The sequence below is a fragment of the Falco rusticolus genome, chromosome 8, assembly GCF_015220075.1.
Source record: "Falco rusticolus isolate bFalRus1 chromosome 8, bFalRus1.pri, whole genome shotgun sequence".
Classification (NCBI taxonomy): Eukaryota; Metazoa; Chordata; class Aves; order Falconiformes; family Falconidae; genus Falco; species Falco rusticolus.
In genome coordinates, this window is record NC_051194.1 from 18,674,348 (window position 1) to 18,696,752 (window position 22,405).

At 47.4% G+C, this 22,405-nt stretch overlaps 1 protein-coding gene across 1 annotated transcript in view; it reads left to right on the forward strand.

Moving 5' to 3' along the window:
* The window catches only part of FGF18 (fibroblast growth factor 18), a 73,178-nt gene that overhangs the window by 36,308 nt on the left and 14,465 nt on the right, over window positions 1-22,405 (forward strand). The window contains exon 4 of the mRNA XM_037398918.1: window positions 17,679-17,785. Within this exon, the coding sequence (XP_037254815.1) occupies window positions 17,679-17,785 (107 nt within the window). The remainder of the gene's footprint in view (window positions 1-17,678; window positions 17,786-22,405) is intronic.

Genomic DNA, 22,405 nt, shown 5'->3' on the forward strand with positions numbered 1-22,405 from the left:
TTGAGACTTAATGTTGGTGGCGTTAGCCAAGCTGCTTGGCTGGAGCATCTCCTGCGCCCCGTTTTGCCCAGGTGGGGTGGTAGGACACTGAGGCTGGACCCTCTAGACAGTGCAGAGAGAAGGACCTTTTCTCCTCATGTATGACAGAGTAGCACAAATGCCATCGTCTCAATCTCCATGTGTGTCCTTCCCTCATTTCCAAAAGAAGTGTTGCACCATTCCCTTGACCTGTGTGTGCCGTCAGGGTAAAAGCATTGCAAATGGAGAGATGCGAAAGAGATGGTGGTAGTGGACACCACACCGGCAGCCTGGTTAGAAGTAATTATTTGGTGCTTTTAGATGTGAGACCATTCCTGTTTTCAGGCTGGGGTTTCCTCAAGAAAGGTGTTAGACTTTATAAAAAAATAAGGCACTTTAATCGCTCAGATTTCACCTCAGCTCTTTTAAAAACCAGATAGTCAGGAATTTCCACAGCTGCGAGGTGGAGCACAGCAAACATTAACAACGCCAGTAGCATTGCGTGGCCGTCTGGAAGAAGAGGGAAGAGCCCGGTCCCCTACAAACTGCACCAAGCCTCAGGCTCGGCAGAAAGGTGAAAAATAATGAAGCTCCGAAGAGAAGAAATTGCTGATGCATGACGCTTGGAAATCTGGAAGAATCCAAAAAGGGAGCTGAAAATACCCCCCAAAAATGACTATCTGTGGCTTGAACGAAATAGTGTCCGATCAGCATTCAGAAACCGCTGAATTCAGGCCGTTCCAATACTGGCATTTTCCAGACTGCCTGCCAGTCGGATGCAGAGGAGAACACGTGTAGAGCGTCTGCGGTCTCAGCGCTCACAAGAAGGGGAAGGCGAGCTGAAAGTAAAGGGAATGAGAAGGTCCAGTAAAAAAACCCCTATTTTTTCTTACTGTGAGGAAGAGAGGGGGTATTGGGCTTGGGAGGAGATGGCTGCATGGCTGCAGTCTGTGAGCATCCCTTTTAATGAGCTGTGCCAGCAATAAATAGCACACGCTTTGGTCCCTGATGAGTTTTAAGAATTTTCTGAATGCCCATAACAGACAATTAATGCTTTTATGGTGATGTAGGAACTGAGACCTTCTCAATGTCTCCTGAGCTTTGTGTCCCTGACTTCTGCTGTAGTTGCTTTGGGGATGTGCCTGTCCTTTGCTGATGCCACCTGGACCACTTGAGCTTGAAGAAGCAGTGGGTAGTGCTCAGGTTTATTTTGCCCTTGTCTCTGATGGCTGAAATGAGTGCCTAAAAAGCCTTCTCCTCCTCGGCAGTCACAGCTGCCAAAAGGGTGCCTTTCCTCCCAAAGCAATAAGAAAAAAAATCCTGCCTTCTGCCGTGACCCTGCCACCTTCTAGCTGTAATGAGTTTTGGGTCTTCTCCCACAAGCAGATTCCTTGCCATCACAACTGGAAGGCAGCTATGCTGGCGGGAAGGATCCGGGCCTGGCTATGCCATGGAAGGGAGTCCCCGTTCTCTGACACTGCTCAGCTGTTCTGTTCCTCATCCAGGAGCTGGTGGGATGGAGAAGGAGCGGGTGTTATGCTGGCGTGGCACATGGTGACTCCAGCCATGGGTGTTTGAGCATACGGTCGACAACGTACGCTTGGGAGCCTGGCTTCAGGCTGGCGCAGCTGGTATGGTTTGGTTTATACCTGAAGGTCTCAAGTGCTTTAGGAAGAACAAGCAGGAGATGAAACAGGGTCAGATGTGAGAGGGGAGCTCTAGCAGCAGCGGACATCACCCGCAGCTGCTGAGGCAGTGAAGGCCTCAGTGTGGAAGAGCAACAGGGAAGGGCTAAGAATAGGATGGCATGTGAACACCAGATAAATGTCAAAAAATGATGTGAAATGGCCTCAGCACTTGGCCAGGGACAGTCAAAAGGCTAGCAGTGTGTCTGTGTCCCCCGTGTGGTACGGGCCTGAGGGGGTATCCTCACCACAGAACCCGTTACTGCTCTGGCAGGCTTTTGCAGGGGTGAGTGCTGAAGTAGACCGAGGGGTACTTTGGGTTCTTAGTTTCAAATCGCACATTGTGCCGAGGCAGAGGGTGAACTCCGCGGCTGCTGAGAGCTGGGCTTGTCCTGTTGGGATCAGTGATGTTGCCCCAGGTTCCAGCAGGAACTTGCCTAAAGGTAACCTCAGTGTAAATCCCAAATAACATTTCTGCTGGTTGCATGGAAGGATCACAGGGCTGGATCCCCGTTTCAGCTGAGGCCTGATTATCCTCTTTTCTGCACTCATGAAACTCCAGCGACTTCAGCAGAGCCATTCCTGGAGCTCCTGTGTGAGACTGAAAGGAGATTAAGTGCCCAGCAGTGCCTCCCATTCCTCCTGTGTCTTGCACCTTTGTTAAGACCTTGCATTTCAAACCATTTTAGCCGGTGGGAGGCAAATCAAAGCTGTTAGGTTTTAGCTGTTGACAATGGTAGGATGCTGCGTGGTGTGCCCAGCCCCTTGCCTTTGTGCGAGGTTTGCTCAGCGGTGATTCTTGCCTTTATTTCATTTGCTTCTGCATCTGCATTTGTAACTGTTTTTTTCAAGTTAAGTTTCTGACTGGCAACTCATTAGGAGTAAATAGGCAAAAGGATATTGACTTTACACCTACTAATTTGGGGGTGCTAACAAGCAAATGTAAGAGCTGTGTAGTCACCGGGTAAATTGTTCCACCTGGGAAGACTGGAGGAGGGGAGATAAAAAGCATTGCCAAGAAACTGCACTTTTGTTTCTAGCTGCTAGCCCTGGTTGTTCTTGCAGCCATAACGAATTTGGGTGAACACTTGACGGTCTCCATTGCTGCAACCTGTTTTGAGCTTTGCCAGGATTTTCTGGTGCTGGAACTATTAGACCTGTGTGGGCACAAGAAGAAGCTAAGATCCTAATTAGAAGATGCTAAATATGTTCGCTCAGAAATGAGGTGCCCTTTACGGTGGCTGGTGGAACAAACCCTTCTTCCTGCGGCATATGTGAGAGCAGGGCGGCGGATGAGTCAGGGTGTGGATTGCTGCCGGTGCTGGTGTGCTGTCCGTCTGCTGCACTCGCAACGGGAGTTAGAGACAAACAGTAGCTTTAATGTAGCTCGTATAGGTGCTGACAGCAGCAAACATCAGCACTGTGGGATGCCCCATTAGGTAAAGGTGAATCAGTGTGTCTCCGTGGACTGTGGCTGCAGGGATGGCAGAGGGGCATAGGCATGGGCAGCTCACTCTTGCTGAGGTCTGTTCTCAGTTCTGCTGGTGCTGGGGCCCAAGCCAGCTGCAGGTGTGTCTGTCCCTCTCCAGCCACATCCCTGATGCAGTGACCGTGCATCCTTAGGCACGCTTAAATCAAGACAAGGATGCCAGCTTTCTCAGGAAGAGTGACCTGTTGCAGGAGAGCTGGAGCACAGCTAAGGAGTGATGGTCTCTAGCCCTGATGGTCCTGCTCTGAGCAGAAGGGTGAGCTGGATGACCTCTGGAGAGCCTTCCTAGCCTAAATTATTTTGTGATTTGGTGAGTTTCTTAAAACACTGTCAGAACAGAACTGGTAGATGAAGTCATCAGTGATCCGTTGCTTTGAAGGCAGTGGTTCTCCTTTGGATGCATTCAGTGGGACCCTTAGGAAGTGTCTTTTCATGATTTGCCCCTCCCACTTCTCCTTGTGATGTTTCGTATTAAGATTTTTAGGAATTTATATTATTTGAAAAATTGGATGTAGGCAGGGTTTTCCATTCTACCATTTCGGTCCTTCTGCCCTTTCCTCAGCTTGGGGTGACCCACTTATATCTGTGAAGATGAAACCATCTGCACACTGGTAGATAAACAGTAGTTGAAAAGCGTGTGCCGCAGGGTGGAGAGGCACACTTTGTACCAGCGCAATAACCAGTTATCATCTCTGCTCCTTTCTGGACACAAATCTGGTTTACTGCGTACTTCGAATGGAAGGGAGGAGTCCCCAGTCCTGCTGTATCTGATGTCAGTTTCCCATTCACTGGTTCCCACTCTGCGGCTGTGCCTTCCACCCTCACTCCTCCTCCTCAGTGCCTGACCTGGCTGTAGCCAATATCTGTCTCTCAGCAGGAGGAATCTGAGGAAACGCAGCAAACTTCAGCTCCTGGGGCTAAATTGTTGTGCTCTGCCACAGCAAACTGTGTTGAACTAATTGACAACCACCTTTAAATGTACCCCAATCAAGCAAATACATTGATTTATTTTTTCCTCTCTTACTGAGTGTTAAGCGACTTCCAGCTTCGTTCCCTCCCCAAGAACTGGGTAACTCATCTATTGTGTAGTAAAACTGATGGGCAGTTTTGACCTCTATACAATCCTTTCAGTACGTTGAGGGAGGAAGGAGTTTCTTATACTTGTATGAATGTTTGACCACTTAAAAAAAGCAAAACAAAAAAAGCCCAACCCAAAACCACACACAACAACAAAAGATGATCCATTTTCTCTGGATGTCTTTGAAAGAAGCTTAGTTTAGAGACAGACTGGAGGGAAAGGCTATTGATTTTGTTTGACCTCCAAACAGACTGCGGTCAGTATATTTTCCCTGTTGGAAGCAGTTCAGGGCTCTGAATTTCCATGTCAGTGTTTGTACTCTGAAGTGCACTGCAGCTTTTGCTGCTTCTTCAATAAAGAGCAAGCTGTAGGGAAAGGTAATGCTGGTATATATATATTTCCCTCTGGATCTGCCCTTCCTTTCTTTTTCTTTCCTATATAGCTCGGTCATATTGCTGGTTAAGCATTTACAAGTCCTTTTCACCGAATGTCACGCAGGTTAGTGGCTTAAGCCTGGACTACAAGCAACAGTTTTGCAATCCCTGTCTTGCTTTTTCCACCGCTGATCCAGGTCCTTTCCCAGCCTCTGCCTGCACTAGCACCCCTTGCTGTACCTGGTGCGAGGAGGGAGCCGCCTCCCTGTACACAGTAATAAACCCTCTAAAAAATACCATCCCCTCTTCTGCCCTGATTATTCTCAACCTTTACATAGGAAAGCCTTTCTGATTTGCACTTAGTCTCCTGCAGTGCAGCAGAACTTTCTGTTTGCTGACTACCACAGTACTGGAAACGCTCTGCTCGGTACAGGTTTACATCACTTTGTAGATATTCTTGTAAAATGGCATGTGACAACTGACGTGCCCTTTCGCTGGCAATTACCTAGTGAAGAATGGCTTCAAGGGATGGAAATACCTGTAGGATGTGTTGATTGTCAGGTTTCTAAATAAACTTCTTGGAGCGCCTTTGAGATGAGCAGTACCAGTCGGCATCTCTCCATGCTGAGGTGTTGACTGCGTTATCTCCTCCTAATTTAACAGCAATGCCTCACATGGCGTGTTTTCAGTTTGTGTGCTCCCACCCGCTTTGCGGCAGATTCAACACAGCAAGTTTGCTGCTGTCAGCACATCAAAGGGCAGCCTGATAAACACTCCACGGTGTGATCAAGCTGTAGGCAGAAGGTTATTGATGTTGGATACCAGTTGCTGAGCTCCCCCGTTGGCTTTGGCACCACGACCTTCATTTCTAACCCACATGGACAGATGTTCCTCTTGGTCTTAATGCTGACCCCCTTTTTAGAGAAAGGGTTGGTCTTCATTGCCCCTGCCAGCCTCGCATCTGCTTCTGGCTGTGTTTTGGGTCAGGGTGGATCCTGCTGTTAGGGATGCGTGAGAGCCTGCAGTGTATGTGGTCTGCTGACAGTTCCACAGCATCAGTTTCTAACTTAAGTGCTTAATTTCCCAGAAAGTAACAGCCCACTGCATCCCTAAAAAATAATGAATGGTGGGAGATGTATTTGCACGGCCTGTGCCAAGTCAAGTTGAGGATGCAGCCTGTGTAGTGTAATGCTGGTGACTCCCTGGAGTGGGACTTCAAGGTTCCCCAGAGCATTTTCGTTCTGCCTTTAGCCCAAACCACCCTCCCTTCCATCTGAATATTCAATTGCGTTAACCCTTTGCAAATGGCTCAGCAAACACCTCAGAGGGTGGTGAGAACTAGGGACGTGTAACTGTTAAACCTCTGCGCAAACATGAAGGCAAGGAGTGACGGAGGGAGATTGTGGGAGGTGGCAGGCTGGCTCCCAGCGATCCTTCAGCCGCAGGCAGGGCGGGAGCCCACCCAGTGCTGCCCAGCACAGCCCAGTGCTGTTCACCCTGTGCATCCCCATGGCTGGAGCTGCTGGAGATGGGTCCGGCTGCCCAGCCACGCTGAGTACTGGTCTCTGGGTGCTGCTGCTGCTAATTGCCCCTTAGCTTCAGTTCCCAAGTCCTGCCTGGCAAGGTCCCCCCCTGCTTGCACTGGGCCATTGGGTAGAAGAGGGCAATGCAGAGGGACTGCCATGCTGCCTGGGACAATTTAGTAGTAAGTATTACTAATACAGCAATAGTATCCATCAACCTGCTACTTGTCTTAGGATAGTAAGTAGTCCTGGGCTTGCAGTCTGAGCACAGACTGGTCTGTTTAAGTATTACCCAGCTCAAGGTTATCATGAAGCTTTGTTAATTAATCAGCAGAAAGTTTTTGCACAGCCCTGAGCGGCAGGTGATGCTCGATAGTAAAACATGTTGTTGGAAACGTAGCTTATCACTGGGAAAGCAGCAATGCTATATGTTACCGTATTGTAATGGCTTCCATAGGTGGCCTCAAGTACATTGTGCTGGTGGACCAGGAATATGACAGTTTCTTGTTGATGATCTAAATGAAAAACTAAGCACGTGTAGAAAAGCAAAGATGTCCTTGTGTTTTAAGTGCCTGTAATCTGTTTCTAAGAGCTGGGTACCAAAATATCCCTTTGATTCTCAAAGGTAATTGTACCTCTTAATTAGCTGGGAAAAAAACCCAAACAACAAAACACAGCCTGGGATCTTGCTACATAAATTATAATTAACCCCTTGGCACTGGAAGTTGAGATTTCCTGCCCCCGAGCACAAATGCAAAACGCATTAGCAGCACTTAACGTCAGGCACTCTCGCCCACTGCAGCCGAGGGGTCAGCTCGCTACCCCATAAATACTGCTGTGCTCCCAAGTCCGGTAGGAAAATGGCAGAGAAGCCACAGAAACCTGAGGGGAAGCACTAAATACACCATTTGGGGCTGTTTGACCTGCTTTTTTTTCAGAGCTGCAAATGCCCCAGCAGGAAGGACAACACAGGAAAGAAAAAACCAACCCAAAAAACCAACACAAAAAACCCAACTGAACCTGGGTAAGGAGATGGGAGCAAGGAGAGGGATGCTTCCCGGTGAGAGGTTTTGTTAGCTGACATGGCTGGTTGCTTCACTGTGAGAATGGCTCTCGGCGCTCCCGCCGCACACACCTCCAGCAAAATAATTGTCTGGTGCCAGACACACTTGGCTGTGCCTGTTGTGTGCAGAGCGCGCCAGCCAGGGGCTGACGGCCACCCACTGCTGTCATTCACCAACATCCTGCTTTTTTGTCTCCTTTTCATCCCTGCCTGTTGGGGGATGAGCTTTAACTCCTCACACCGGAGGTGGACCTGCAGAGACACGGCAGGTCGGGGCAGCTGGCGGCGGGGAGGAGGGCACGCGGTGGCTGCTGTGGGGAGGCTGGGGGCTGGCACCTGCGTGCTTCCCCTCCCGCTGCCCTGAGCTACCAAGGGTCTCTGCTCACTTCGCGACCTCGGTGGAGGGCCAGGCCTGGGGAGCACCTGGATTTAGGGAAAGCCATCTGCTTTCCCCACCAAAGGCTTGCACTGAAGCTCCTTGTTTCAATTTAACTGGTTCCTTTGCTCCTTTGGGGTCCCGGGTGGAGAAATGACTCTCTTCTCCTATGGGTCAGTCTCAGGTGGCTGCAACTCTGTGCTGGGCTATAAAGCCCTTGCAGATAAGGTACTGTTTGCCAAGGGCTCTCTCTTGCCCCAGGGCTTGTGTGGCATGTCCTTCATCCAGGGTGGCGTTGGTGGTGAGGGCTGTGGTGGGCACCGGCAGCTCCTCCCGCAGCAGCAGTGGTCGCGGAGCTTGGGTGCTGGCTGCGAACATGGGGCATATTGGCAGGTTTCTAAGGTGGCTTCATCCTCCTGTGGGAAAGGTGAGGGGCAGCCCTGCTCCTCGGGCTCGGTGCAGAGATGTGGCTGTCGGGACAGTGCTCTGTATAAAAGCAGTGGGGAATTTCATTCTCCTATCTGCTCCAAAGACTGCAGAGGGAGATGGAGTAAGAGAGTAACAAGGTGTCCCAGTGGGGAGGAGGGACATTCTCACTGGCGTGGGGTAGTGAGTACTGGGAGGAGGGCTTGCCCTTTGGAGTTTATCCTTTGTCTGTATGTCTGAAGACTTTTCAAGTAAATCACGAGCTGATCAAAGAGCTGGCTGAAGAGCCCTCCAAGCTAAACGCGCTCTGTCTGCCCATGTTAGGGTGGGTGCAGGCTGAACACTTGCATCATCATCATCATCACCTGCCAGTGTGGAACTCGCCGCCTCAAAGGACCATCCCCTGTGGGCCACCCCCCCAGGTGGAGAGAGGAGGGGAGGATGCTCTAGTGCAGGGAGGAGAGAAAAGGGCTGAGAAAATTTTGGATGGAAATGTGGGGCTGAGTCTGAGCTTTAAGGATGATCTGGGTCTCCAAATATACTGAACTGGCAGTGCTGAGTCTTTAAACCCAGAACACCTCAAAATAGGTGATTAGAGATATTGCCTCTTTGCTTTGCTGCTCTTTCCTTTGCTGCTCTTGTTTATAATGCCACAGATGAGGACTGGCTCAGTTCTGTATTTGATTTACTTTTTATATTAAGATTTCACATGAGATCTCCTTTTCTTAATCCAAACACTTATGGTTTAAATGCAGAATAATATTTGAGATTTTTAAAGTACCTTTATTAAAACATAAAACTAATTTTACAGTTCCAACAGGTCTCATTTAAATACCCAGTGCCAGATGCCTTTGGTCCCAAATGACTCTAGGTGAAAAAAAAAAAAAAGACTTTTAAAACATCTCATGCAATTAATATGCAGTAAAAGGCAAGTAAATAGTCTTACCTAAGCTGTGCACTGGGGGTAATAGTTTAAGAAAAGCCCTGTAATTAATGTGTTTCCAAATACAAATACATGACACCAAAGGTGCTAAAGGCAGAGTTAATGTGATATCTGATTTTTTTTTTGTTATTTCTGTTGCTGCTGCTCTGAGAATAGTTGAAAGAATAGTGCTATGTCTGTAGGGAGAGACCTTTTCAAGTGGACTGATGCAGAGGACACTCCTCCAAGAGACTCGCTTTGCCTACAGTTGGTTCCAGAGGATGTGTCCCTGCATGTGCTATCAGTTCTTCTCCACGTCTTTCAACCCTTATCCAAAAATAGTCACACTCTCATATTTTTATCTAAGAGTGACGATTTTCTATACTTCATTTAATAATGCGTTATCTTTTATTTGGCAAAAGTGAGCTTCAGCAGCACCAGGATTAAAAAATCAGGTATCTCTGAAATTGTGTTTGAGTCCATTTCTGAGAGCAAGCCCAGTTTAAAATCCTAAAACATAGAGGAATTTTCCCCATGTGCCAGAACATTTTTTCTGGTAGGTTGTGCTGCTGCCTCTGCTCCTCTGGGTTCCAGAGCCACAAGAATCCCATTGAAAATACCGGAGCATCCTGCAACTTTATTTTCAGCATATTTTTATACTTGCTGGAAGAAGGGAAAGTTACAATGAGCCTCTTTGAGAAAATGTGTGAGCATGCTTGTATTTCTATCCATAAAATGAATTGTCATAATTTCAACTTTTACTGGCACAGATGAAGAAGGCTGCTTGGTAGAACTTAGCATCTTTGTATATCAGGCACGGCTGATAATCTTAATTCAAACAACGCTGCAAATGCTTTACGCATTTCTCCTCATTAGCCCCATTTTGGAGCGCTCACAAATACAACAGTAGAACCTGGATGGACTAACTTTTGGAGTACGTGAAACCATCATGGTGTTGGCATACAGGAAAGATTTATGTGTTTGGGACTCCTTGGTAAGAGGATACAGTGGTGCTAGCATCACACCTACTTCATTGCCAAGGATGAGCAGCCAGCCACCAGGCTGCCCAAGAGAGGTGGGTGAGTGCTTCAGAGTAAATGCGGTCTGTCCTACGCTTCTGGCAACAAGTAAAGCAGCTCTGGAGAAGCAAGAGTACGTGGGGTTCCCATAGCTGTCATTCTCCACTTATTGTTATTTTTGTGTACATCAGTATTTTTATTGGGTTCAGCTAAGACTGGTAACAAGAGAGTCAAAATAACTTCAGCAGGGTTTGTTCTTGCGGTAATTCTAACCCTCTGTGGGACAGAGAAGGTTCACGCTATTTCCAGACCCAGGAGACTCCAGTGCTTTGGATGCGTTTCAGCTAGGCGCTCAGGGCCAGGTCCTGAGGTCCTTGTCTGTTGGGCTTGACTATGTCAGTAGGAGTTTATTCAAATGAGAATGATCAAAGACATCAGGGTTTGGCTCTTTATTTTTCATTTTAGGTGCTTTTTCAAGCATAACAGAGCTTCTGAACTTTTTTGAGGCTCATCCTTCACTAATTCCAGACTCAGAGCCTGGCAGCTTGTCAAGCAGTTTTCCTGCCTCTGTAGAAATACTGTCCACTTGAGCCGTGTTTGGAGGCAGCAAGACACCCTGGTGAGATAGAGGAATTTCTGTGCTAACATTTTTAACGTTTCTCTTTCCAGGCCTACTTCTTAGTCATTGCAAGTTTGCAGGTGGCAAAGTTCAGTGCAGAATTTGTTCGCTGCTGCTCCCCGCCCAGGCGTTTTTAAAGCACACATCCTATCGCCTCCAGTTTTACTGGATCTTGTCTAAATAAGCTTATTCACTGTCATTGAAGCAACTGCCAAAATATTTTTAGTGTCTCTTATGGTGAATTATGTATAAAACATCTGTGAGAGGCCAAGTCTGATTCCCCACTGCTTAATCCTGTTTTCTTAGATCTACAAATGGGTGCAAATGGCTCTGTGTCAGAAGGACAGTATTTTACATTCATTTTTCACGTGGGTAAACGGCGATCAGCCTCTGGGTAGTACAGGCTTGGGCCAGTAATACAGTGCTTATACTTTTCATGTTGTGCTCAGATATTTTTTGTTTGTTTTTCACAGAATCACAGACTCAGGGATTTATTAAATTTTTATTTAAGTTTGGCAACATCTTTAACACCTACCTTGGTATTTATTCTGGTCAAATGTCAGCTAAACTATCAAATATTTTCTATGTGTGCGGACTGATAAAAGACCTTGAAGTAATGAATTTTCATTTAAGCTTCTCCCAAGATGTGGTGAATAGTCTATAGGGACAGTGCCTGGAAGCTTTGTCATCCTCTAGGAGCCTGGGCAGTCCTGAGGAGAGCACTGCTTTATTTCAGAATCTCCCTTTTTTTCCTTGATATTGCCATTCTGGCATAAGCAACCCATCTCCTACAGGGCGGGGAGCAGGCTCTGCCTGAGGATGCTCGGGGAGGACCAGCAGCTCAGCATCGTTCCCAGGGCATGTTTTGTTAGCCACTGCTGAACTCGTACTGGGATTTTTTTGGGTGGTTGTCCCTACAGGTGAGACCACTGTAATGGTGTGACAGGCTTAAGCAGCAGAGGTTTCACTCATGCATGAGTGATATTTTATTGCCTGAATATCTTGATCTGTGCACCCCGTAGGGTTAACTGCTGCGGCAGTGTGTCATGCTTGCACATCTGTCCTGGGCTGGGTACTCAGACTGGTGTGGTTGGCACCAGCGTGGATGTTTCTGCATGTCTTGGCCTTGTGTCATGCAGACGTGCCCAGTGAGCACCGAGGGGATTGCTCAGCATCCTGGAAATGGGACAGGATGCCTTCTCAGTGTTAGATGGTTGTTTGTGGCTGAGAGTGCCTGAAAGCATCTCCCAGGCTGTTATCGGCTAGTGTGGAGGTGGAACCCAGAGTGTGCCAGGAAGGGGAATGTTATCCCTTGTTTGACAAAAGTGTGGTCATCCTGCACTTTTCTCCATCACGTCAAGCCCTTGGGGTGGTTGCAGGTAGGCAGGGCGAGGAGGCAGCCCTGCTGGGGGCTGGGAAAGGGAGAAGCTTGCACCTCTGTGTCCAAAGCTGTGCTCCCAGCGTGTCCAACCGTGTGGCCAGTGACAGAGGCGGCACCCTGAAGCCATGTAGGGGTCTTTATCAGCACTCGAGGGACTTCCGATGTGTGTGAAGTCCTTTGTGTGAAAGTATTTGCAGGATCAGGTTGCTGCAGTGTAAGTGCCTTTGAGGTCTTTGCTGCATTATAGATTTTCTTCTGATGTCTCCCATGCAAATATTTAACCTGTCTGGTTCCTGAGAGCTACTAAGGCCGTTAGGCGGGTGGCAGGTTGTCTCTGCAGTCTTTCCTTTGTTCACACAGAGCCCTGCTCACCTCCCCACCCCAGGATCGGGCAGCGAGAAGTGCTGCAGGGGACGTGGCACTTGGCGTATATTGACGTGTTGATGCTCTGAGGGGCTCACGCGCTCCAAAACACATCTTTTTCCCTAACTGCACCAGCCGACCAAGTAAAAGACAGGATGTTTAAAAGAAAGCCTCATTTAGAAAAATGGCATTTTTTAAAGCCTGGGTTAAGACTGGGTGTGCCGCTGCTGGTGCGGTCCCCCTGCACTAACCCTGGGTAGTTCCCTTGTGCAAAGTGGTGGCTTAAAAAAGGAAATACCTGGAGCCTTGATCTTGGAGCTGCTTTTACTCCTCCTCCCCACGACCATCCCTTTTAATAATTTGACATACATAGCATATGCTCATTCAAGACAGACTTGGTGAGCTAATTGCAGTGGTATGTGGGTCAGAGCTCTGCCCTCCTGAGCACCAACTTTATTGATTTCAGTGGTTACTCCTCATTTGCACCTGAATAATTGAGAAGGGAGTTGGGTTATATGCATTATATGCATTATATGCGTTATAACTATTTAAAATGATACAGTTTGGAGGAATATACAAGTGTGCAAACAAAACTTGAGGATGCAGCCTCACTTGTTCATAGCCCACGGGCTTTATTAGACCCTCCAGACTTTACCTAATTTTGGCGTTTTTCCCTCATTACATCATGAATGTGAAGTGCTGACAGGGTCATTCTCTCCTATGTTGTGGTCATGTAAGGGATTCACAGGGTTTTGGTGGGGGGTAGGCCGTGTTTGAACAGGTTTAAACTATTTTAAGCACCCTTGGCCATGCTGGGGTTCATGCTGGAGGATTCAATCTTATCAGAGAGGAAATTTTACTCTCCCATCAGATGCAATACATGCTGTGAACTATGGAAAAGCGCTTTCTCTCAGTTCATGGCACCCGAGTAACTAAATTGGAGAGTTGCTCTCCGTCACCGACACTGTGGTCTCAGCCTTGGTGTATCTGCGCATCCTTCCTCTTCATTAGCTGGAAATGGTTTCAAGGGCAACAAAGGCAACAAGATCTTGGTCCCCTCTGAAAGCCTTTTCCCCAGGAGATCTGTTTTGGCTGGCCTGCTTCGAGGTGCCCGTGCTCAGCGTAAGTGGCTGTACTTTCTTTCTCTCTGTGGTTTCTTTTGTGGAATTTTTACCTGGGGGGAAAAATAAAAAAGCAAAGGTGGATAGATTCGAAGTATCCAGTCCTTCTGTGCCTTTTTTGTGTTTCCCCCTTTATCTCTTTACTTATCTGAAGCTGGCTGGTGCTTAGGATTTTGTGATAGGTGCATGTAAACCTTACACTTCTCAGGTGCCGCCTTCTCCTTTCTTTCCCTGTGCTTTTCTGGCTCCTGTCCTCCCACTTCCAGGAAATATTTGAAAGATAATTTGGCATATTTTCTGCCACCTTCACATATCTCCCTGACTTCATGTTTTCTTAGCTGGAAGATAGCTTTTCAACATATATATATATATGTAATCCTTTTCACCTAGACTTGTGAGGAATTCTAGTCTCTTCCAGTGGGAGTTTTCAGGAAGGTTTAGGTTAAATGGGCCAATAAGGCAAAAACGTGTAGCAGAAGATCTCACCCTCTAAAGACATCTTTTCTCTTTCGCTACCTCCCGCTCCCCCCAGTATATCAGAATATCTAGATGTCAAAGAATTTAAACAATAATACCTGATCTGACGGCTAGAGTGCAGAGCTTTTGAAAATGAAGATTGTAATCTCTCTGCAGTGTATCCAGGGACCAGTGGGGCTGAAGTCAGGTGTCCTGAGCAGCAGGCTGCCGTGGGGACGCTTGGTGGGACTTATTTTACCTGAGCTTTCAGTGGAAATTGCTTTGGAGATTTTCCCTGGTGCTTTCGTGTTGCAGCTGTAGCATCTTAAACATAGAGATGAGAGCACGAGCCAAGTCCAGTTTAACTTAAATCCTCTCGGTGCTGACTGAGCTCCTCTGCTGCTGCATGGCAGTGGGGTGAGAGACCTCAGCAGCCCCTTTGCTGGGCCAGCCTCTGTCCCCCTGAAACTCTTGTTGCAGCGTTCAGGGCTGGGATTCATCCCAGCTGATTTTAACTGATAGATGTGTTGTGCAAGGTCCCAGTCTGGGCTCCTAAGAGGATTTAGGGAGATGCCTGCTGGAAAAAGGAGAATAGGCTGGAAGGGGTGCCTTAGGCTGGAAGCCATGTGGGTTATGAACCCAACCCTAAAGCCGCACTGATATCTTTTGTAGGAAAGAGGTCAAGGATCCCTATAAATAAGAATGTTTCCACCATCTTAAGACTCAAATTTTTCAGAAGTGGGTACCCATGGGTGGCCTTAGCCTGTACTTTGGCAGGTAGGGTCACAGTGGAGAGCAGATGGCATCTGCTGAACCTCCTCTCCTCCACTCCTCTCTCTTAGACATTGGGTGCAGGATGAGCTCTGGGGCTCGCAGGCCTCCTCGGGGCACTGGGGTATGTATGCTGGTGTATTTACTGCTGGAGGTGTTGCACTGGATGCTTGCCCATCAGCTGCTGCTCAGCCCGTGCTGTGGCACTAGCCGGGGAGGGATCTCAGCACTGGCATAACCTTTGCAGCCCACAGGAAAGGTGACTTCCATTTAGTTCTAAATTATGACATTATTTTATTAGATCTTTAAACTTTATTTAAATTCTTTATTTAAAAAAGGGGAGGAAGGTATCATATTTTAATTAGTAGCGGTGCCAAAGGAGACCTAGATTAATTATTTGAAATCACTCCATCCAGATGGTTTTAATTTTCACAGCAGGGAACCGGCATCTTTTTAAGGTGATATTTTTCAAATTAAAATCAGCTTGGATATTACTCATACTGGCTGCAGAGTGAGGGGGTGGGGAACACGAGCCGGTGTGCCCTGTGTTTGTCCACCCAAGCGCGAGCTGCCAGTGGGAACCCACGTCGCAGAGGTGCGGGTTGCCGGCTGTCCGTCGGGACCGCAGCTTGAGGCTCTTGCGTTGGAGCGTTTTATCAGCGTTGGCTCCTACTCTGACTGGTGAAAGCTGGTGTCTGCTGTTCAGCGGTATTCTTAGCAGCTTTAGTCACGGCACTGAGACCGGAGCAGGCGGGGAACGCCTCGCAGCTCAGATGGGAGCTTGCTGCATCCTGTCCTTGCCTGCGTTCAAGCTGTGCAGCCCTCGCTGAACCCCTTCGGTGGGTGGCCCTGGGTCTGTCTCTGTGCCCAGCTGGATTTGACACGTGATAAACTCCTCGGCACTGACTGCTGGCTATCGTTCTTGGGCTAGTCCTTGGCACCTCTTGTGCTGGCTCCATAACGGTCCCTCGTGTGCAGGCTGCTGGTCTCTCCCTCTGAGGCTGGCCATTAGGCCTCTGCTCATGGCGGGGGAAGATATTTCACAGTCACCTTTTTAAAGACACTCATACTTTTGGCTATTCCCTTCTCTATTAATGCTGCGTTGTACCTGAGCAGACTCCTTGAACTTCTCAGAGCAGTGGACATTCACCAAGTTACATGCCATACTGGTTAACCTCCTCTTGAAGACTGGTCTTTGACCCTGTGTTGTCCTCCGCCATCCTGGCTTAGCTTATCTTGATATCCTTACTGCGATATTTCTGGCTCACGTGGCCCTTCCTTACCTATAGTAGTCACTGGCTCCATGCCACCTTGGCAGGTGCGGAGGGAAAGCCTGCAGCACCCAGTTGTCGCTCGCAAGCTGCTCTCCATCATGGATACCCAAAGCCATGGTGTGTCTCTGAAAGGCTTAGATAAATATCCATATTTATGCATGACTGCAAATAGTATTCTGCTATAATACAGGCTTTATCCCACTTGCTGTGGGAAAGAAGTTATTCTTTAAATATCCCCTGTGATAACAAGTTTAACAGATAGACCTAAATAAATGTAAGCAGCTAGTAACTGGAAAACCCTGAACTTGCATATGTGACTGAGCTGCAAAGGAAAAACTCCTTTTAGGGCCCTTGTGAGTTAAAGGTTTGTGATATTTGCACTGCTGCAGAAGCCAAAAGCTGACTTTACAAGTGGGAAAAATATTAATGTGTTTAAATGAAACAAACTCCTATTTCTATCCCCATGGTAAATCCTTACAGTGAGCATATTTGCTCTTAGAGGGTTTTAAAGTTTGAAATATGAATGCCAAAAAGAATGTGACTTTTTGCAGCACAGATCAAACATTCTCCAGAGTTTGGCAAAAGCCATGTTTCTACGGTAGGGCTTGGGTCTTACAAGCATGAGTATTTCCAGAGCAGGACCGTGGATTTGCACTTGCTGACACTTACACATTCTTGTGTTGTGTTTTGACCATGTCTCCTTTCTCCCCCTCTGTATCGGAGATGGATCTGAACCAAAATGTCCAGTCTGCCTGTTCCTGCCTCTTCAGGGAAATTCCTGGAACCCGAACCTTGAGCATGACTGGAATTCATGTTTAGATCAGAGATGGAATAAAACGCTGAATTTGGACTTGTCTAGGTTTTTGAGATGGTGATGGCACGCTACACATCTGGGTGGTAGTTTGGCTACTTCTGCAAATACAGTTGTACTAGGGCAGGTGGTTTATGGAGGTGCAGCAGAAATCTGTCCTCTACCGTGGCTCCTGGCAGTGCTGCAAACGAGCTCTGGCCTCACCAAATGTGTGAGGCACTATGAAATTGGGCATATTTCCCCCAGGTAGAGCAGGAGTCATGGACCTGGACTGCCAGAAAGTAATTAGTGACCTCCTGGGAACATGGCTAGACACACAGAGGATGTCTGCAGGGCGGGTGTTCATCAGACAGAATAAGCAGTGCCAAATTTCTCCCCTGCTAGCTGTTGTGGTGAGCTTCGGGACATCACTGCGATGTTTTGCGCCATGAGCATGTGGCTGGACCACTTCTGTGCAGTGTTTGAGGGCTGCTGGCTGTGGGGACAGGAGTTTTGTTCTTGCTGTGCTAATCTTTTATCTTCATGAGAATAAAAGCCACATTCTTACTGTCCAAGAACCCTTATGCAGCGTGAAGGAGAGCATTAGCATTGAGCTTGATATTGCTGATGGGCTGGTGGGGTTGGTGCGGATGGATGAAGCACACACGTGTGTATGCACACTCTGTGCTAAACGGGCATTAAATCTGGAGCATCCACATAGGAGCCAGTGCAGACGTGTCAGATCTGCACCTGTGACCAAGCCCAGAGCTCAGCCCCCTGGGTGGTTCCTTGGGCTCTTGCCTTGCAGAGCGTTCCAGCATCGTGTGGTTCGTGTAGAGGTGATGGGACAACATGCTGATGAGCTTTGCATGCTCTGACTTAATGGGACCACATTGGTAAATGTTTTTTTTTTCCTTCTTCCTTTACAAGCCCAGCTTCTAGTGGAAACAGACACTTTTGGCAGTCAAGTCCGGATCAAAGGGAAGGAGACAGACTTCTACCTTTGCATGAACAGGAAAGGCAAGCTAGTGGGGAAGGTAAGTGTTTCCCATTAATTCATTTGTAACATGAGTGTTACCTTTAGCAGCCTCCTGAAGGCTGTAATGATGTGTTCGAGCTTCGCCTGTCAGCCTCAAATGAAAAGCAGGACGGAGGGGACGTGGGGTTTGCAGGGCAGCCCATGCCCTCCCCGAGCCCTCCCCCACACCCCTAAAATCGAGCTCTGCAGCCACCCCTGGGATTCTCTGATGATGCTTCGGGTGTGGTGGGTTCATGCTTTGTGGTTGTGTTAAACTGACATGAGATGTCATCTCAGCATCCCAGTGTCGTGGCCGTCTCCATAATAACTTCGTTACTTGATCTTTCTTTGGAGGGAAATTCAAAGTAAAAGGGCAAGTGGAGCACTGTGCTGGGGAGGTTGGTGCTGGGGAGGTTGGTGCTGGGGAGGTGGGCAACGTCAGGCCCCTTTCAGCGGGGAGCCATGGGAAGCTGTGACAGAGCTAATACTGGAATCTGAACATGGTACCGGGGCTGGGCCTCATGGTTCTAGCATTACAGGGATATTTTATTACTCTGGATCCCCACACAATGGAAACAAACTCAGCATATTCACCCATCCAGCTTAACTTCTTTGCTGAAGTCATATTTTTTATGTATTAACTTGGTTTTGTAACTTAGGCAGTTCTTCTGTGTTGTTGGTGAACCTAGAAGCTTGCTAACCAGGCAGGAGCTCGCTCATACCTAAATTATCTCCAAAAAATAAATGTAAAATAAAATAAAGACCCCCTCCTCCACTGCGTGCGCTTTGCACCACCAGGAATTGAAATCTAGCATCTCTGTGGCTGTGAAAAAGGGAAGCTGAGTTTTGTTTTGAGTCAACACAGCAAAAGCCATACTCCCGAACAGAAACCAGAAAACAAATTGCTCTGATGAAAATTTATTTACTTTTGCGGTCCTGAGCATGACACCTGCGGGACAAGCGCCTGCCCCGGGCATCCCTCCTGCCACTTCTGTTTTCCTCATGAGCAGTGTGGATGCCTCTGTCGAGACTAAGCCCAGATCTTTGGCAGGCAGCTGCTAGCCGTGGCTGCCTGCCTGGGCCACTGCCGAGCTGCTTTGGCCAAGCAGGTAGCGTCCAGGGCGCTGCTCAGAGTTGGCAGGGACTTGGAAATTGGTGCTCCAGGAGGACTGGACCAAAGCAGCTGGTTCTCTCTGCTCCCTGTACCTCTGCGGTGCCATTGCTGCTTTGAATGAGATTTTGGATCTTGGACAAGGAAATTTGTTTTCTAACCAGATTTAGACCTCTCAGGATACATGTGGATGCTTTTGAGGATTGCACTGAACACAAACCTGGAGTTTTATTTTTTTGGGGTGTGTGTGTGTGCCTTAGTTTGATTTAATTTTTATTTTTTTGTGTGCCTTAATTTCCCATCCTTTAAATGTGATAATAGCACTTTTTCCTGAAATGTTATAAGGATAATTTTGTGGGTATTGATGAGGTGCTGATACCACAGTAACGGAGACCTTAAAGTATTCAAATTAGATGGGGTAAAATGAGCATGAAATCTTACCTTTTCCTTTAATAGCCTTTACGCCAGGGTGGATCAGCAGTGGTACACAGTGCAACCCACATCCTTTCCTGGTTTGTGCTGAGTGTCCAGGAGCATCTTGGCGAAGTCAGAGGCTGTTTTTCAAAATGTGTCGTATATTTAGGCAAGATTCATCCCTTGATTTCGCCTGTTGGGCACCAAGGCAGGACAGTTCTTTAGCTTGTCACCTTTCATGCAGCGTAAAGTTTTTGGTTATTTTTCTTGATGTGCTTTTCATAATGTTAAGTTGGCAAATGGTTTGCTGTTACAAGAATAGAATTTTTTTTTTTTTTAAAGTATGAACCTTCCCATCCCAGACTGCTGACAAGTTCACAAACCAGCCGACCTGAGCAGGAGGGGGTACGGAGAATGGTGTTTGGAAGGAAAATGTTCCAGACTCATTGCCCATATTAACAGCTTCTCATGAGCAAAAAAAGAAAATAATAGCATGTCTTCTTGATACCAAAGAGTGTGGTTTTAATTAGTATCATAGTTTCAGCTCTTTTTGTGGCAAGAATTTGAGGGAGTGTTTTTAGCTTGAATGCTCTAAACAGCTAGTAAACCCCAAGGAAAACATTAGATAAAAGTTACGCCTGGGTTTATACAAATGTTTAAGTTCAGTCTGGGGGTGGAGGGGAATGAAACCCATAAACTGATTGTTTCACGGTTGCCCCGGTATGTTCATTTGGCAAGAGAGGAGCCATGGGACCAAACCGGGTCTTTTTCTCTGCTCATTTCCTATTGCCTTACACTGCATAATCCCTAACAATACCAGCGTATGCCATCTGGCTTTGTTCTCCTCCTCAGTCAGCAGTTTTGGATCCCCCCCAGTTGAAAACCTGCTTTGAATTTAGTCCTTTTTGTTTCCCATAATCACCTACAAAGGGTATTACAGACCGGAGCAGGTTGTTGTTGTTCTCAGCTGGAACTGGTGCCGAATGCAAGAGCTCCAGGGGCAGGGAGGGCTTGCTCCCCACCTCGGAGCCGGTGGTGTTGCAGGAGAACAGACTAACCACAGGGCTGGGATGAGCAGCCTTTTCCTCTTCATGTCTTTATCAGAAACTGCACCTATGCCAGCGGGACTGGTGGCCATTGGACAGAGCTTTCTCAGGAGCCCCAAACCTTGTGTTTTCTCCCTCACTTGCTTGTTACCAACTGCGTGTTCATGGCCAGTGTTGGCCAAAAGGCTCAGAGTTGTTTTGCGCAGGCTTCTAATTTTATTTATTGTGGCAGCATGCAACTGCTGAGGTCACTGAAGCTCTATATGCTGCTTATGAAAACTGGAGACAGGGCAGGTATTGTACAGGGAGTGAACTTTCTGTTGAAAGTGGCCAGCACTGGGGGAAAACAAATTGGGTTGTGTTTCTTCATTGATTCTTGGTGTTATATTGAAGAAAGGCTCAAGAAATGTTTATTTTTTTCCTTCTGACCATATTTTTTTGCCTGTCGGTTTTTGGTGCCTCTATGTATAGACACGTAGAAATTGTAGGTCCTGAGTTTTCTGATTTTGCTGAAGTTCTCTATGGAACACTGAACTTTATCATAGAATAGTTTGGGCTGGAAGGGACTTTCAAAGGCCATCTAGTCCAAGCCCTCTGCAATAAGCAGGGGCATCTTCAACTAGATCAGTTTGCTCCAAGCCCCATCCAGCCTGACCTTGAATGTTTCGAGGGATGGGGCATCTACCACCGCTCTGGGGAACCTGGGCCAGTGCTCAGTACCTTCTTGTAACAGCAAACCATTTGCCAACTTAACATTATGAAAAGCACATCAAGAAAAATAACCAAAAACTTTACGCTGCATGAAAGGTGACAAGCCAGTACCACCTTCATCGTAAAGAATTTCTTCCTTTCATCTAGTCTAAATCTACCCTCTTTTAATTTAATGTCATTACCCCTTGTCCTATTGCAACAGGCCCTGCTAAAAGGTTGGTCCCTGTCTTTCTTACTGGCCCCTTTTAAGTGCTGAAAGGCTGCAATAAGGTCTCCCTGGAGCCTTCTCTTCTCCAGGATTTATGGTGGAGTTATATTGCAACAAGAAAGTATGAAAACTCAGAACAAGAATGCTAGGTGCTTTTCTTCAAAATCTTTTGGCTTATTATTATTATTCCTGTTTATTCATCTCAAGCTTCTTACAGACATGGGGGAGAAGGGGACTATGAAAGGTTCAGCTGTGCTTCCAAGGACAGCTGCAATGTGACTTATCCACTCATGACAAGGTGCAACATGCCTGGTCACCTCAGACACAAGAACTCTGAATTTTTGCAATAATTCAGTATTAGGGGGGAAGAGGAGCTAAAGGTCTCTTGAGGAGCTCTGAGTTTCTAACTGTGGTTCTCCTGGGGAGCCCTTCTGTGTTATTTTCTCTGTGCCTCAGCTTCTCTTATCTCATATGTTGAGATAAGGGTGTCAATAAAGCGGGGACTTCATGTTTGTAGAAGACTGACAAAGGTAAGTCTTTTAAGTCTCCAGAGCAAGGATTAGCAGCCCCAGGGTGTGAGCAGGTGGCTGTTAATTAGCTTGGCCACCTCTGACTGCTCTTGCTGAGCCTGTCCTTACAACAAATCCATGCTTTCTGGAATTGCAAGGCGCTGCAGAGATTTCCCAATCCCCTTGTCAGGAGAGTGTCTGCAAGCAGTCCGTGATCTCTGTGGAGCTTAAACTGGATCTGTCGGCACCACTACAAGATGACCAAAGCCATGGCTTTTCCTTTTGGTGCTGCTAGGGTGAGCGGCTGGGACATGGTGATGAGAGCATCTCCTAATCCCCAGGCGTTGTTGCCAGGGAATTTCCTGTGGCTCTCTACCAGCCACCCATGGGATCATGTGCTCTGGTCAACACCAGCACTCGGGTTCTAGCAGCTATCCGTAAGACGTATTTTGCACTCCCAGCTATAAAGGGAGAGGAGAGAATAGACCTGTTTTTCTGGGCTGACCAAGGGCAGAGGAGGATGGACTGTGTCTTCCTGCAGAGCTGCCAAGTGGGAGGAGAGTCTTCTTATTGCAGAGTGTCTCGAGGGAGACATCAGTTTTCAGAGCAAGATATAGAAGAAGGGAAGGTAAGTAATGAC